Consider the following 15933-nt stretch of genomic DNA (forward strand, 5'->3'; position numbering starts at 1 on the left):
GAGTGGAACCCAGCATTTTTTTTACTGTGCAAAACATGGCAGTCCTTATGTAAACAGGTCACATGCTACATTTGTCCAATCGATGACATCGATACACCAAATATGGACATAATCTCAGTGATTAGAAAAGTGTGAAATGTCAGCATATGAGAACAAGATAACCTAGGTAAACCATTTTGAATGTAAAAGAGCAGCTTGGACTTTCTTCTAGATATCTAAAGTAATTACCTATGAATGAAAGACATTTAAAATGCACTTTAGTCAGTAAATACTCCAAAAAGATGAACTTTTCTTTAATTTACTACTACTGACCTGCTTTTAGACATGAAGGAAGAGAAGAAACAAAAATAGCTTGTAAAAATCAATCCCTTATGGTGGAAAAAAAAGCTTCTTGGAATTCTTTTGTGCCTGATCCATGAAGAATTCCAGTATGGGCCTGGTATGGTGGCCACACTGACATGAGCAGCTCATACAGATGAGGATAAACATATAAAGATGATGATGATGATGATAGGGAGGTCATCTCCTTTGTCTCATGCCGAAATTCATATTGGTTAAAGATGACCCCGATGCTTAATGAATACTGACACATCACTTTGTTTCGGATGCTAGGCCAAGCAGACATCCTGCATTGTTAAGCAGGGAGAAAGAAGGCGCTGGAGAGATTCCTGGGAGCATATGGAAGAGTGATACAAGTTTTCACGCAGTACACAATCCCAGCTGTAAATCCCCATGATACAGGAGTCTAATTCTGCCAAATGATTTACATCGAATGTTTGCGTGAAACCATTTCCTTTTCCTTGGCTTTCCAATATACACATTATACAGAATACATACATTGTATGCATAATCAAGTGAGCGGGGATAAGGGATTCAGCCTGACAGGGCCCGGCATACATTTTCCACTGTTTTTCTTGTAAATGTCCCTCAATCGAGAGCGAACGGATAAAGAATTTATTCATAAAATAAGTTCCTAGCCCCAGAGATTCAAAAACAAGCAGTTGGTGGACCCCGTGAGCAATCAAATACCAAATTAAAGAGAAACACTGACAAATCCATGAGAATGGAAAGAGGAAAAAAAAAAGGTCACCGACCACAATGCTCACAGCTACCTCTAGTGGCCTGATGAGATAAAACAATACACTTACACAATCAATGCATTATTCAACACATCATTGTGAATCAAATCACACAGAACCTGCATCTGAAAGCTTAGACAAGCGACTCCAAATGCATGGGCAGAAGTTGTAAACTACTTTCCGCTTGTGATTGACGAGGTGTGGAATTCTGGAAAAAAAAGAAGTCCGGATAATGACGTAAGGCGATTAACAGGTGTCAGGAACGGACTTTGAGCTGCACTGGAGAAATGAATGGCTTTCAGCAAACGGCCTTCCCCCCTTTCCCATCGGTCCACATGACCGTGAACCCTTGGGCTACGCCATTAAAAGGCACTGGCTCCCAAAACAGCCCTGTCCTGCACACGCACCAGTGAACCTCCAGGCCCTGATTGCTTCCACGTTGCTTGAGTAAACATCTGAGACGAATTAGGCCCTTGTTATTGTTGTTTAACTCCAACCACATCGTGCTGCTGCCGCGCTGCAGGAATAACAGTCTCACGATGCAATACACGACAAGTCAAAGATGGCGATGGGGGCCGCCGTGACACTTCATTACATATGTGTGGAGGGACCTGCCACAGGTCTGGTGCACACAGGTCCCATTATCTACATACCTACACCCCTCCCAGACTCCCCTTAACACCATCAGGCCCGTTTGCAAAACATGTGCGTCTCCCAAGACTACGGCTCTGTTCTTGTGGAACATGAGGCTCTTTCTTAAAATGTTGCTTTTAGATTAGCCATCTAAAGTTGTTTTGGACATGAAAACAGCACTGTGATATGATCTGCTCAAATGAGCGCTTTATATTAGTTTGTGTCAAAGGCCTATTGAAAAGAAGGACAAATGGTTAACGGTTGGTCAGAATTAATGATTTATTCATATATGGCTAAATAAATTAGTCCTACTATACTTTATGCCTGACTTAAATAGATAGTTACCCCAATAATGAAAATTCTGTCATCAGTATGAGTTTCACTCTTCTGCTGGTGACCAGTTGATGATTTCCATTGACTTCCATAGTATTTTTCCCTACTATCGAGTTCAAAGGAGACTTTCAACACTTCTGTTACTAATGGTCTTCAAAACCATGTTTGGAAACAGCTTGAGGGTGAGTACATGGTGAACAAATCTTTCTTTGGGGGTGAACTTTCTCTTTTAATGCGATAAGCATAACAAAAAAACAAAAAAAACACACTAGAGACAAATTGTCAGAGGAAAAGACTTAAGAAGGTATTTGCATGAAATAAAAAACCTGGACGAGGTGGAAAGGACATGCCATTCTTGGTGAAACACCAAGAGACTCTTCTTAACCCAAGTTCTCAATGCAATGACTACAGCTCTGTTCTTGCTGAACATAAGGCTCTTTCTTAAAATGTTGCTTTTAGACTAGCCATCTAAAGTTGTTTTGGACATGAAAACAGCACCGTGATATGGTCTGCTCAAATGAGTGCTTTATTAGAAGTAAGCACATATAAGTTTGTGTCAAAGGCCTATTGAGAAGAAGGACAAATGGTTAACGGTTGGTCAGAATTAATGATTTATTCACATATGGCTAAATAAATTAGTCCTACTATACTTTATTCCTGACTTAAATGGGTAGTACACCCAAAAAATGAAAATTCTGTCATCAGTATGACTTTCCCTCTTCTCTTTGTGACTAGTTGATGGTTTCCGTTGACCTCCATAGTATTTTTCCCTACTATAGAGTTCAATGGGGACTTTCAACACTTCTATTACTAATGGTCTTTAAAACAATGTTTGGAAACAGCTTAAGGGTGAGTACATAGTGAACAAACATGTTTTGGGGGGTGAACTTTCTCTTTAAATGTGATAAGCATATCAGAAAAATACACTAGAGACAAATTGTCATACAACAAGACTTAAGAAGGTATTTGCATGAAATAAAAAAAAAACCTGGACCAGGTGGAAAGAACATGCCATTCTTGGTCAAACATCAAGATAATCTTCTTGACACAAGTTCTCAATGCAATGCTTACAATGCTTTAGGAACTGTTGGTCTTCTTTTGACCAAAATAAACATTTTTGGTTCCCTACCCAACATAAAAAGTCTCTCAGGTCTCTCATCCTCATTCGTCCCCAGCGGGCAGGTTCTCCTCAATCCTTTTGATGAATTTCATGCGAATTTCTGTCACATTGTCACCTCTTAACGTGTCCTGTGCAAATCGTACATCCACTGCCATCTGAACCTGCAGGAGTAGAAAAATGACCATAGGGTAACTGATGATAGAAGGTTATCATAAGAAACACCCATTTCTCTCATGCAAACATGCTCCTCACCATTTCAAGAGCTCCTCTTAGAACTCCACAGAGCAGGCTGGAGTAGACCAGATTACTGTGATTGTCAGGAAGCTCTACAAAGTCCACCAAGGGGTTGCTTTCGAGGATGAGAGAGAACTCGTCTCCGGCAGGACTCCAGTTGGTCACACTGGGAGTGATACCCAAGTACATCTTAAAAGCTATCTGTTAATGTGAAGACAAGAAGGCCCTTTAGTCTTCATGTTAAGTTGCTTGCCCACATCGATGATGTCAAGGCCACATTTAAGTTATTTTGCAGAGCTGCCACATTCTTTTAAGGTGCTGTATTCATGACTCTAAAAGGACTTTAGCACAATTGAGCAGTATGGCTTAGAAGAAATGTGAGTGCGTGCCAAAGATCAACATCTCTGGCCTTTTACATAAAGGATTTTACATGAAAATTTGTATTGGGAATCTTAATTTAAAATTTATATTGTATATTGCACAATAAAAATAGATTATTTTAGATAATCTCTTAAAAATGTACACTACCTGACAAAAGTCTTGTCGTCGATCCCAGTTGTAAGAGCAACAAATAATACTTTGACTTCTAGTTGACCATTTGGAAAAGTGGGAGAAGGTAGATTTTTCAGATGAATCATCTGTTCAACTGCATCCCAATAATCACAAATACTGCAGAAGACCTATTCGAACCCACATGGACCCAAGATTCTCACAATAATCAGTCAAGTTTGGTGAAGGAAAAATCATGGTTTGGGGTTACATTCAGTATGGGGGTGTGCGAGAGATCAGCAGAGTGGATGGCAACATCAACAGCCTGAGGTATCAAGACATTTGTGCTGCCCATTACATTACAAACCACAGGAGAGGGCAAATTCTTCAGCAGGCTAGCGCTCCTTCTCATACCTCAGCCTCCACATTAAAGTTCCTAAAAGCAAAGGTCAATGTGGTCCGGGATTGGCCAGCCCAGTCACCAGACATGAACATTATTGAGCATGTCTGGGGTAAGATGAAGGAGCAGGCATTGAAGATGAATCCAAAGCATCTTGATTAACTCTGGGAGTCCTGCAAGAACGCTTTCTGCAAGAACCATTCCAGATGACTTTTTAAATTAGGTTATTTAAGTTATTGCAGAGATGTATGGATGTATAATCTAGAGGTCTTTGCCTTTCATATAAGCCACTTCTGATACCAAATGAACAACAGGATGTCAAGTTATTATTTGTTGTTCCTAAAACTTGGATAGGTGACAAGACTTTTGTCAGGTAGTGTATTAGTTTTTCAAAATTAAAGTTGCTGGTGGAACCATTTTCTCTTTTTATTCGGAAATTGGTCATACACTAAAAACAAGGTAATCATGAGAAGCTATGGAATAAGATATTCTAGTAATGCATGGTACCAACTAGTTTCTGTTGAGTTATTGTTTGTTACTGAATACTAAGTTATGCAAGCTCATTTCAGTGTTTTTTTCCATTTGATTTATTGGTTACACTTTGACAGGGTTCTTGTTATAGTGTTACAGCACATTTAAGCACAGAGTAACATTAATGAACAGTATTTTCTTACTATATTAAGATTAGGTTTAAAATAAATGCATGTGATTACTGCTAATTAGTGCGATTAATGCTGTTAGTTAATTGCCGCCCTGTTTATTTATTCCCCATTTTCTGTTTAACGGAGAGACGATTTTTTCAACACATTTCTAAACATAATAGTTTTAATAACTCATTTCTAATAAATAAATGATTTCTAAATAATAATTTATTTTATCTTTGCCATGATGACAGTAAATACTATTTTATTAGATATTTTTCAAGATGCTTCTATACAGCTTAAAGTGACATTTAAAGGCTTAACTAGGTTAACTAGGCAGGTTAGGGTAATTAGGCAAGTAATTGTATAAGGATATTTTGTTCTGTAGACTATCGGAAAAAATTGCTTAATGGGGCTAATAATTTTGACATTAAAATGGTTCATATAAAATTGAAAACTGCTTTTATTCTAGCCGAAATAAAACAAATGAAACTTTCTCCAGAAGAAAAAAATATTATCAGACATACTGTGAAAATTTCCTTGCTCTGTTAAACATCATTTGGAAAATATTTAAAAAAGAAAAAAAAAATTCAAAGGGGGGCTAATAATTCTGACTTTAACTGTAACAATGATACTAAAATAAAATTACCAATTTTTTTCATAATAAACTTTAAATATTGTGTTTTAACTACTGTACATCCTTGGAACATCAGTTCAAAATCATCAACAACCTAAAAAACCCTTTACTTTAGGTAACCCTCGATTTAAAAAAATCCTCAAAAAACTCACACCCTCTAAAACTTTAATAAAAATCTCTGACCCTAAATTATGATTGGATGAGTCTGAAGCCATAAAATATCCAAAACACACATACACACACCTGTCAGTGCACATCTCGCAGACATGGTGTTGCTCAGCAGCTGTAAACAACTAAACTAAACGCTTCACAATTTGTACCTCATTAAACTGTTGTTAAAAAGTGTTTTAAGACCCACAGGTTTAAAATTCTGATCAAGGTTCCAGCAAACCAACGCGTTCTGGATTAATGCTCGACAACGTGGCACACGTGGAGGAAAGTGAGGACAGAGAAAACAAAAGAAGAAGAAAGGAGAACAGACAGACGGAGAGCAACCAAGCATGGACAGGTGACGGACAGCGGGAAGAACGCTCTGTCAATCCTGTCAGTGTGAACCCTAAAAGCTTAGGGTGAAGTGCAGTGTTTCATAAAAAAGCACAGTCTGTGGCTCTCGCAGACCAAAGAAAACAAGCCGAGAGGAACACGAGTGTCTCGGTTCACTCTAACACTGCACAAACGGCCCGCCAGTTGGCTTTGCGGTAGCATAGCGTGGATGTTTTTCAAGCTGTGTGACTCTGAAAAATTAAAAACGGTAGAAAGATGTGATGAAAGCTAAGAAGGTATGTGGGCTACTGCAGGTTGAAGTTCAAATTCCAGTCACTTGCTTGCGCATTAACAAGCTTGCCTGCTCAGAATGTGCTCTGATTGGCTCAAGTTACCTTTGCAATGACATCGGCCGTTTCTCGGAAATCGTGACACCTCCCCACGCTGGACCGAGCCAAGAAGTCCTCAATCAGACGCACTCCGATATTGTATCCCCTTGAAAGGACGCAAGAAGAGAAAAGAAGCTGTGAAACCGTTTTTGTCAGAGAAGTTCACTTCAGCCACCAAATGCAATCATAATCTCTTTTCACTTTGAAGGTTTCAGTAAAGCCCTTCAGTCTTTCAAGGACTTACAAAAAGCAAGATACGTACTTGTTTGGTCAGAGAGAAAGTAGTCAAATCTCACTACTGCTTCTATCATATTTGATGCTTTAAAGAAGCAGGAGGGGGAGAAAAAAAAAGATTGTATTTCAGACGGGTTGCCAAACCCAATATCAGTGGGACTACTGGATTAGTTCAAGGCACGGTTTAAATGAAAAGATCACTCAGCCAAAGAATACACACTGCCCACTGATTCTCCAAATCACAACAGTTGGGGCTCCAAGCATCTCAGGGCTTTCCACGCATCCTTACTGCTTTTCCCACAATCTTTAAACTAGCGTTTTCCAACTGCTTTTGAGTCAGGGATGAGATTTTACATCAGATGTCATGTGGCAATCAAACGTTCTACCAAAGTTTTCATCAAAAATGTACTTAAATACTATAGTTGATTAACGTTAATTAAATAGAAATATTTACATTTCTTTTACTTGCTATTCAAGTTGACAGCATAATCTGACTATAGATTCCACCAAGTAACAGAATTAGAACTAGAGATCTGACAGGACAAATTTTTTAGTCCCGCTCCCGCAAGGTTTTATTCTGCACCCGACAACTCCTGCAGTATATTCAGCAGTACCGAAACAGCCCCACCTCGTTTTCTACCAGACCCGACCAATCCCGCTAAATTTAGATCTGGTTTCCAAAATCTCATGTTTAAATTGGGCACTACCAAAGGAGAGAGATAACAAATAAAACTGTAGGTTGTGCAAGAATTGTAAATGTCAGTTTTGTTTGCTCCTTTGTGATAAGACATGAGTGCGGCCCTAAACCTGAGGTTCAAGTCTTGTGACTGCTGAAGGGTAAAACTTTGAGATATTATCACATCGTGCAAGGGGTAATTTTGTTCCATTTGCGTCTGACACATGAAAAACTCCAATACATCAGACTTGCCTGATGTGGATTTCCTAACAGTAAACTGACCGTTTTCTAATGTAAGCTAAAGGACAGCGTATCTTCATTTGCTCTGCCATGGTAAAGTCCGCTCTGAGGACCGTTATGCACATGATGCGCACACAGACTTTGCGAAAAAAATAAAAGCACGTGCAGAAACCACTGCTCCATGCGTTCATCATGTGTAACAGTCATGAGCACTGGCTGTACCAGTGTTCTATAAAAATGAGGAAATCACTGATATGCTGTTATGAAATACTGTCTCACTCAGGAGCGCTATATTGTTAGACCGCTCGCTCCCGCTTTAATTACACCAGCGTTACCGACCACTAATGCGTTTTATTCGGAAATGTATTCCCGGGCTGCAAGAAATCTGGTCAGGTACAGCCGCAGGAAGGCAGACCTCTAATAGAACAATTCAGTAGATATTGATTGGATTTAGGAATTTCTTTTCATTTTTACAGGTTAAAGGTTATTAATTTTATGCTGAGCACTGCGTGTGTGTGTGTGTACTGAATTAATTTTGTATTATAATAACTTCTTTTTTTTTTTACTTTTCACAGTATTTTTTATTAAATAAATGCAACACTGGTAAGCATAAGAGACTTTTCGAAAGCATATCAAATTCTTACGGACCATAAATTGAACATGGTTGGCTATTTTATTATTTTAATCAATTCTGACAATCAACCAAAAGAAACGCTGCAGAACATGAGAGGTAAACTTAATATAATAAGTTAATAGAGAGAGAGAAAAAAATTATTTGTAATAAAGCAACACTCTCATCCATCTCTTTCATCTGGATCCATTCTAACAGTGGAATAGAATTTGACAAGTAGCCAAAAGTGGAACAGAATCATGCATTTGAAAAGCAGGGGTGTAACCTACAGCTGCACGACTCATTTACTGTAGCCGGGTGTGGAGAAGAGAGACAACGGCTCTCCAAAAACCTTAAGTGGCATATTATATACTCTCAGTACCACCCAACCCAATTTCAAGAGACTAGATGGCACAGGGGAACCGGGCAGTTACCATATTTAATACACTAACAGCCTAGACCCAACACAAACATATGCCAAAACAGCATTTACTCCATCTTTAAGCCATCTTGACACTAAAAAGTAATGGAAACTGACTGGACAAATTAAGAATAAATGGTGAGTGATTACACCACCTGAAAATATAACCACTTTATTTTTTTACTAAAAAGAGAGGACAACAGAAATAAATACTGATTAATATTATTAATTAAAATAAATTTACTTATGTAAAACAACTGGCAGCCAAGAATTAGTGTGTGTATTAAAAATACACACACAAAAAATTACATTGTACTTGAATAGTACATTTTTACAGCTCCTATTAAGTCATGTGTAAAAACAAAACACATTTTCCATTTTTGATAATTTCACTGCATTTAAGTCCTAATTAACTGCTGCCTGTTAATATATATATATATATATATATATATATATATATATATATATATATATATATATATATATATATAGAGAGAGAGAGAGAGAGAGAGAGAGAGAGAGAGAGAGAGAGAGAGAGAGAGAGAGAGAGAGAGAGAGAGAGAGAGAGAGAGAGAGAGAGAGAGAGAGAGAGAGAGAGAGAAAACATATTAAAGTATCACACACATGATGTTGTTACATTAAAAACTGTAAAAAAAAAAATAAAAATAAAAAATCCATGGTTCCACACAAATCATTCATGTTGTCCCGACACAAATCAATTAAGTTCAATTAACAAATTTTAGTGGACTGATCATAAAGAAATGAAGTTGTCCCCAAATTAAAATTATTAATTTTGTTGTTTAAGCTCATTTTAAAAATGAGGAAAGGCTCTGGTGTGAAAGTAAAAATAATTAATTTTAAAGCTAAACATAAACACAAAAAATTTTACATTTTTGTAACTTTTTGAAATTTTTCACAGTTTTAAAGTAAAACATAAGCATATTGGATTATATTTCTAAGTAATAAATGTACTAAAAATAATGTATTAGGATTAAACTGTAGATGACATGGGCAAACTATAAAATTCTAAAAAAAAAACTATGGCACTTATATGTTTGCCAGTTAACTGTCAGCAAAAATTCCTGATGGTGAGAGGTCTAAATTCGAATGAAAGCAAGGGAAAGGCAGACTTACATTTTATCTAGTTGTTTGTTGACCTCTTCATCATTTTCATAGTCCTTACACAGCTGAGTGACCAGAGCTCCATATGTGAGAGTGAATAACTCTGAATTCTGTTCAAGAGAAAGACCAGCACAACATTACCCGCTAAATTCAGTTTGTTTACCTTTGTTACATTCCTGTACATTCCTGTGTGGCGTGATTATTAACAAACAAACAAAAAGCTAATAAATAATATTAATAATAATAATAATAACTTTATTTATATAAAAATAAAAAGATTTATTCCGTATGTCCCTGCTTTAATGAGAACATACAGTGCTCAGCATAATTAAGTACACCCCATTTTGAAATTGAATATTTTTATAAACTTTTCTGTGGATTTAGGTAATATATTTTAATGCATTAGAACAAAAAAATATTTATTAAATTTATATTTTTTATTAAAATAATATTTTAGTCACCAAACATCTTTAAAAATAGAAAGATTATACATTTAAATTTATGCAAAATATTGAAAGAAAATACAAAATTTGATTTGTTTGATTGTTAAATATTTTTTATATAATTTTTTTTCTCTTGATTTTTACTCTTTTTAATTTTTAATTACATTTTTTCCCTAACATAAATTTAGTGTAATAGTCTTTGGACCGTTATCATAAGTTGTTTAGCTAGATTTGCTCCAGATTTGGTTTTAGCACTGACTAACGTAATGTATATGCACAAATATAATATTGTATCGCATTCTATAGAAAATATTAAATCAAATGAGAGATTTGTGAGGGGTGTACTCATATATGCTGTGCACTGTATGATTTAATAAATAAATGTATTTGCCATAATTCACATAATTCATTTGTAATTCACATAATAATATTATAAAGTTGTTGACAAATCTTACGCTTACTGATGTGTGATATCAGTCCTCTTTGAGGAAGTATTGTCATAACTGCCTTTTTAAATGTAAATATTTTTTTCACTAATAGACCCAGAGAAATAAAACAGAATCATGAACCTGAAAAAACAATAACATTAATAATAATAATTTTTATAATAATAGATTATTTGAGTGTTTTTATGGAATCGTATTAGGGGTGATTAATATATCGTTTGAGCATCGATATCACAATTCATGTATCCGCAATAACCACACCGAAAGATTATATGACTTATTAAAGGTTAAAAATAAAGATATTATAATTCTTTTTTTTTTTTTTTTACTTATTTTTCCAATGATGACCATGTTATTTCACATTTGATGGTTTAATTTCTGTACTTGAATACTGTAAGATGGCCCAGAAAACCATAAAGCATTTATTTAATTATTTTTGCTTGTAATTTATTATAATTTATTCAGATGCACTGCATAGAAAAAGATCATCTCAGTTGATCATAAATAAAGGAAATCTTTCCAAATAAACCTATTCAAATCATCTTGAGAAATTATTTTCATATCCCAATATTATTGCAGCAATATATATATATATATATATATATATATATATATATATATAGCAATGTTAGATTTTTCCAATATCGTGCATCCTTAAATCGTATTTATGTGTGTAATACTGTATAATATAATAACTGTAATGAATAAATGAACGAATCTTTGTGTGTAGTCAGGAAATATAATAGCTATTCTGATCACCAATACATAAGATCTATAATAGAACTCAGTCCTGTACTATAATAGTTTTTACTCAGGTCTGAATCCATGAGCACACAGTGGTCTTAAGCGCCCTCTCATGGCACAGCATGGAGTTGTTACAAACACATCTACATAAAACACAGGATAAACATTTATAATACAACAAAACATGAATGACAGAGCTGGACAAACCCACGTGCGTCTTTTTCCTGCTTACATAAATACATTTTATAAGAATATAGCAGCATAATAATAACAGTTCTGTGCAGTATTGTTATTGCTAAAACAAAAATGCCCGAAACATCAAAAATAACGCCATTTAAGCACACATCACTCACTATAACGAATTTATCATTCATTTAATCCCACAAAATCATTATTTTAAAGGGTTACATGCATTACCTCACAGTTTTTAATTCAAAAGGCACTGATTAATGACAGAAAGACTAAACTCTCCTCTTTGGAACAAGACGAATAAAATAACGAACGTTTATCTAGCAAACACACAACACTATCTTTATTTTAATGCAACAAAACAAACACTGCACCAATGAGAATGTTATTTATCCGTTAACAATAATAGCATGTTAGCTAGCAGCCTTGGATTTGTGTAACGTTAGTAACAACACGATACACACTCACCATCTTCTTGCTGTCCGTGGCTCTGTTTGACTGCCTAGACATGTTGTCTAATATTACAGGTGTGGAATAGATCAGTTACAGGTAATATTTTATTAATCTGCTCTGTGCAAAGAAAGTCCCGTGATGTTGTTTCTGTCACTGACGGAGGAATCACTTCCTCAATAGCTGCCGACTTACCGGAAGTCTTGCTACGCTTTGGGCTGTGGGTGTTGTAGTCAAACTGTCGTTTTGAGCAGTTAAGGATTTTGTGAGTAGAGTTAATTAAATCCTTGGGTTTGTATATATTTGACATTTAATCCGTACTCCACAGCATCAAAGCAGTGTGAATCTGTAATTATGACAAGGGTGTAAATCGCTGCTTCAAAAAAAAACTTCCTACTTGCAAAAATTCAACAAGGCTTCTTTCAGCGCCATTGGAGATCTTTCCATCGAGAACTGTGTGTTACTTGTTGTTTTTATATTAAAGTATGTAGTATATACTAGTACAAATACGGTAGGCTTTGTGAAAAAAGAACCATGTTTAAACTTAACAGTAGTCATAAAAGAGTCCAAATCCCAGTCAAAGTAAAGGAATATGCGATTGTTTTTGGAGCCATCATCCATTTTGGGAGTGTTTTGTTTATGAAGAGATTTAATAACCTATCCCCCTCCGATTTGTGAAAGATCTCAATGTTATTTGAAACATATTCTGGCAAATTACCACAAAGTCCAATAACAAGACTTTCTGTGTTTTGTTCCAGTTGCCTCATGTCCTAATGCAATGATTTTTGTTTATTTGGAACAGACATGTAGGCAACAATAACTGGGGTATAGTCAGGGGCAGATTTAGCCAAGAAGCGGCCACTTAGGGCCCCAGGAAATCTGGGAGTCCCCAATAAATATCTAGAAGTATAAATTACATCTTCATTCATTCATTTTCTTTTCAGCTTAGTCCCTTTATTAATCAGGGGTCGCCACAGTGGAATGAACCGTTAACTTCTGCAGGATATGTTTTACGCAATGGATGCCCTTCCAGCCCTTCCATCACGTAGAGCTCATTTTGTGCCAAATAAATGTGAGTATTGCTCAGATAAAACTTTAGCCTCCAATATAATAAAAATACATATAATAGATATGCCTATATAATATATTATGATATAATATAATATAATATAATATATTTATAAATATCTATTAAGTGAAGTGAAACATTTGAAATGTATTTTTATAGTATAAAATACCCTCATATGATTTAATTTAGTCTTGTGAAAATTAGTAAAATATAATATAATAAGATGACACAGTGGCTCAGTGGTTAGCACTGTCGCCTCACAGCAAGAAGGTCACTGGTTCGAGTCCTGGCTGGGTCAGTTAGCATTTCTGTGTAGAGTTTGCCTGTTCTCTCCGTGTTCTTGTGGGTTTCCTCCGGGTGCTCTCGTTTCCCCCACAGACCAAATACATGCGGCATAGGTAAAGTGAATAAACTATATTGGCCGTAGTGTATGTGTGTGAATTAGTGTGTATGGATGTTTCCCAGTACTGGGTTGCAGCTGGAAGGGTATCTGCAGTGTAAAACATATGCTGGATAAGTTGGCGGTTCATTCCGCTGTGGCAACCCTTGATGAATAAGGCACCGAAAGAAAATGAATGATTGATAATATAATATAATATAATATAATATAGTTTGGACCCCAAAGTGATTGATATTTATTTTTTATAATAAAATTATTCCCATATGATTTACTTTGTGGATAGTAATAATATAATTTAATTGTTCTACATCTATTGCAAAAATACACTATGAATGAAGCAATTTTGTTTAGATTATTGCCAACAGGCCTATCATAATTTGAGAACTGTATCTCTAAAACCTTCAAACATTAGCAAATTTCAACTCAGTATTCTCATCTTGTGTTCACAGAGCTGGGCATTTCCTTCTTCTTCCACTAGATGGCGGTGCAACGACATGTAAGTTTGCAGTCAATACGTGTAACGAAGAGGCAAATAGTGCCTCGAGTGATAGTGCTGTTCATTACACATGTACTCATATGTATGTTCCTATACAAATGTCATATTTTATATAATGCTTGTAGATACATAATTAAAATGTACAATCTGAAATCAAACAGACCATAGACCTCATTGAGCTGGGTGATAACATACATTTTCCCTCTCATCCTCTTTTTAATGCTTCAGGGTTTAATTCAGTCCAAAGTCTAAGCTTTATTCAGTGTTTTTATGTAGTTTGATATATATATAAATCCTATTATTGTACCCACAAAGATATTTAGCCTTTAAATGATCAAAAATGTGGTTCCTCTCCATGGATTTCTTAAAAAAAAAACACACAAATTAATTGTATTGCAGCCAGAATCCATGGCACATTTCCACTATCTTAGAATGTTATCTTGTAGTGCATCAGAACTATATTATCAGCAGTGTTCGTATCCTCCAGGAAGAGATGCGTAATATTTCCTTAAAACGATTATTTGTAGAGCTCCCAAAAAACTGAGATTTGGACAACAACACTTAATGTCACGCTGTGCTGACTCAGTTGATCTCGCTCGAGGAGGAAAATTCAGTTTCTGCCTGTTCAATAGCAGCTGTCTCATTTTCTCTCCCAATGTTTTCTTTCTCACACTGTTCAGACTAGAAATGATGGATAAGCTCCTCAGAACAGACTCGGAATAACTTAATGCACTCAGAGCAAACACTAGCGAAACATCAGAGTAAATACCAGCAAAATGATATTAGTAGTAAGTACTAGTGTGTGCACCCACTCGTGTTGCAGATGTTGTATCACAAAACATGCCACCAGACACACAACATCATTAATTTATTCATTTTCTTTTCGGCTTAGTCCCTTAATTAATCTGGGGTCGCCACAGCGAAATGAACCGCCAACTTATCCAGCATATGTTTTACGGAGCAGATGCCCTTCCACCTGCAACCCATCACTGGGAAACACCCAAATACTTCCATTCACACACATACACTGCGGCCAATTTAGCTTACCCAATTCACCTATACCATGTCTTTGGACTGTGGGGGAAACCGGAGCACACAGAGGAAACCCACGCAATCAGCAGGAGAACATACAAACTCCACACAGAAATGTCAACTGATCCAGCCGAGGCTCGAACCAGCGACGTTCTTGCTGTGAGGCGAGAGCGCTGCTCACGCTAGTCACAAGATGTTAATATTAGGTAAGATTTAGGTCATGACGTCAGGTGACCAAAATTCAATTTCTCGCGTGCTTAAGAACAACGTTATTTTGACGTCAAAAAACAACGTCGAATTACATTGATATTTTAGGTTGTGTTGGAAAGTGACCAAAATCCAATGTCAGATAGATGTCATAGTGGGAATTACTACACAACATCAAGGTGTAACATGATTAGACATTGATATTTAGTTGATTTTAGGTTGGACATTGGCGTCGGCTTGACGCTGGGTTTTGACGTCAACATGATTTTCATTTCCAAACAAAATCCAACTTTGAGGTACAACGTCAATATGACGTCATTTTGATGTTCCGTTACCTCTAGGGATGGGTTAAAAATATCAAAAAGGTTTTTTTCTAGGGATGGGTTAAAAGTATCAAAAGGGTTTTTTTCAAGCTGATCTAAAACGAAATTAAACAGAAATCTAATAAAATAAATATATTTTACAGTGTTTTACAAAAATGTAACAATAATTTGTCACAAAAATCTTGTCAGACGTATTTATAACAATGATGACTTCATGAAATAAAGAAACCTTTTTAAAGATAAAACTGCAGCCCCTAAAAGTGAAATATTTGTAAGTTCTTATATTTTTGCTTCGCCTGTTTCCTTCTAATTACTAAGTTCTTTTTTTTTTACATGTTCAAAAGAAAGTCTAAAGTCTACTAGGATAAACATTTGTCTGCAGTTTTTGTATTA

At 35.9% G+C, this 15933-nt stretch overlaps 1 protein-coding gene across 1 annotated transcript; it reads right to left on the reverse strand.

Moving 5' to 3' along the window:
- Window positions 1-2548: 2548 nt before the first annotated feature.
- trappc3 (trafficking protein particle complex subunit 3) lies at window positions 2549-12198 on the reverse strand. Its single transcript, XM_056480165.1, has 5 exons — window positions 12032-12198; window positions 9754-9851; window positions 6445-6544; window positions 3418-3600; window positions 2549-3326 (listed from the first exon to the last, which is right to left on the reverse strand). Exons 1-5 carry the CDS (start codon window positions 12071-12073, stop codon window positions 3207-3209), a joined length of 543 nt encoding a protein of 180 aa, XP_056336140.1. The 5' UTR covers window positions 12074-12198; the 3' UTR covers window positions 2549-3206.
- Window positions 12199-15933: the final 3735 nt, after the last annotated feature.

Source organism: Danio aesculapii, chromosome 19, assembly GCF_903798145.1.
Source record: "Danio aesculapii chromosome 19, fDanAes4.1, whole genome shotgun sequence".
NCBI classification, from domain to species: Eukaryota; Metazoa; Chordata; class Actinopteri; order Cypriniformes; family Danionidae; genus Danio; species Danio aesculapii.

What these genes read in the sequence shown, in the direction of transcription:
- trappc3 (XM_056480165.1), bottom strand. Translation starts at nt 12,073, where the DNA reads ATGTCTAGGCAGTCAAACAGAGCCACGGACAGCAAGAAGATG. An exon ending in CCACGGACAGCAAGAAGATG is followed by an intron (nt 9,852 to 12,031) that starts GTGAGTGTGTAT and finishes TCTCTTGAACAG; the next exon opens with AATTCAGAGTTATTCACTCT. An exon ending in CGGCCGATGTCATTGCAAAG is followed by an intron (nt 3,601 to 6,444) that starts GTAACTTGAGCC and finishes TCACATTAACAG; the next exon opens with ATAGCTTTTAAGATGTACTT.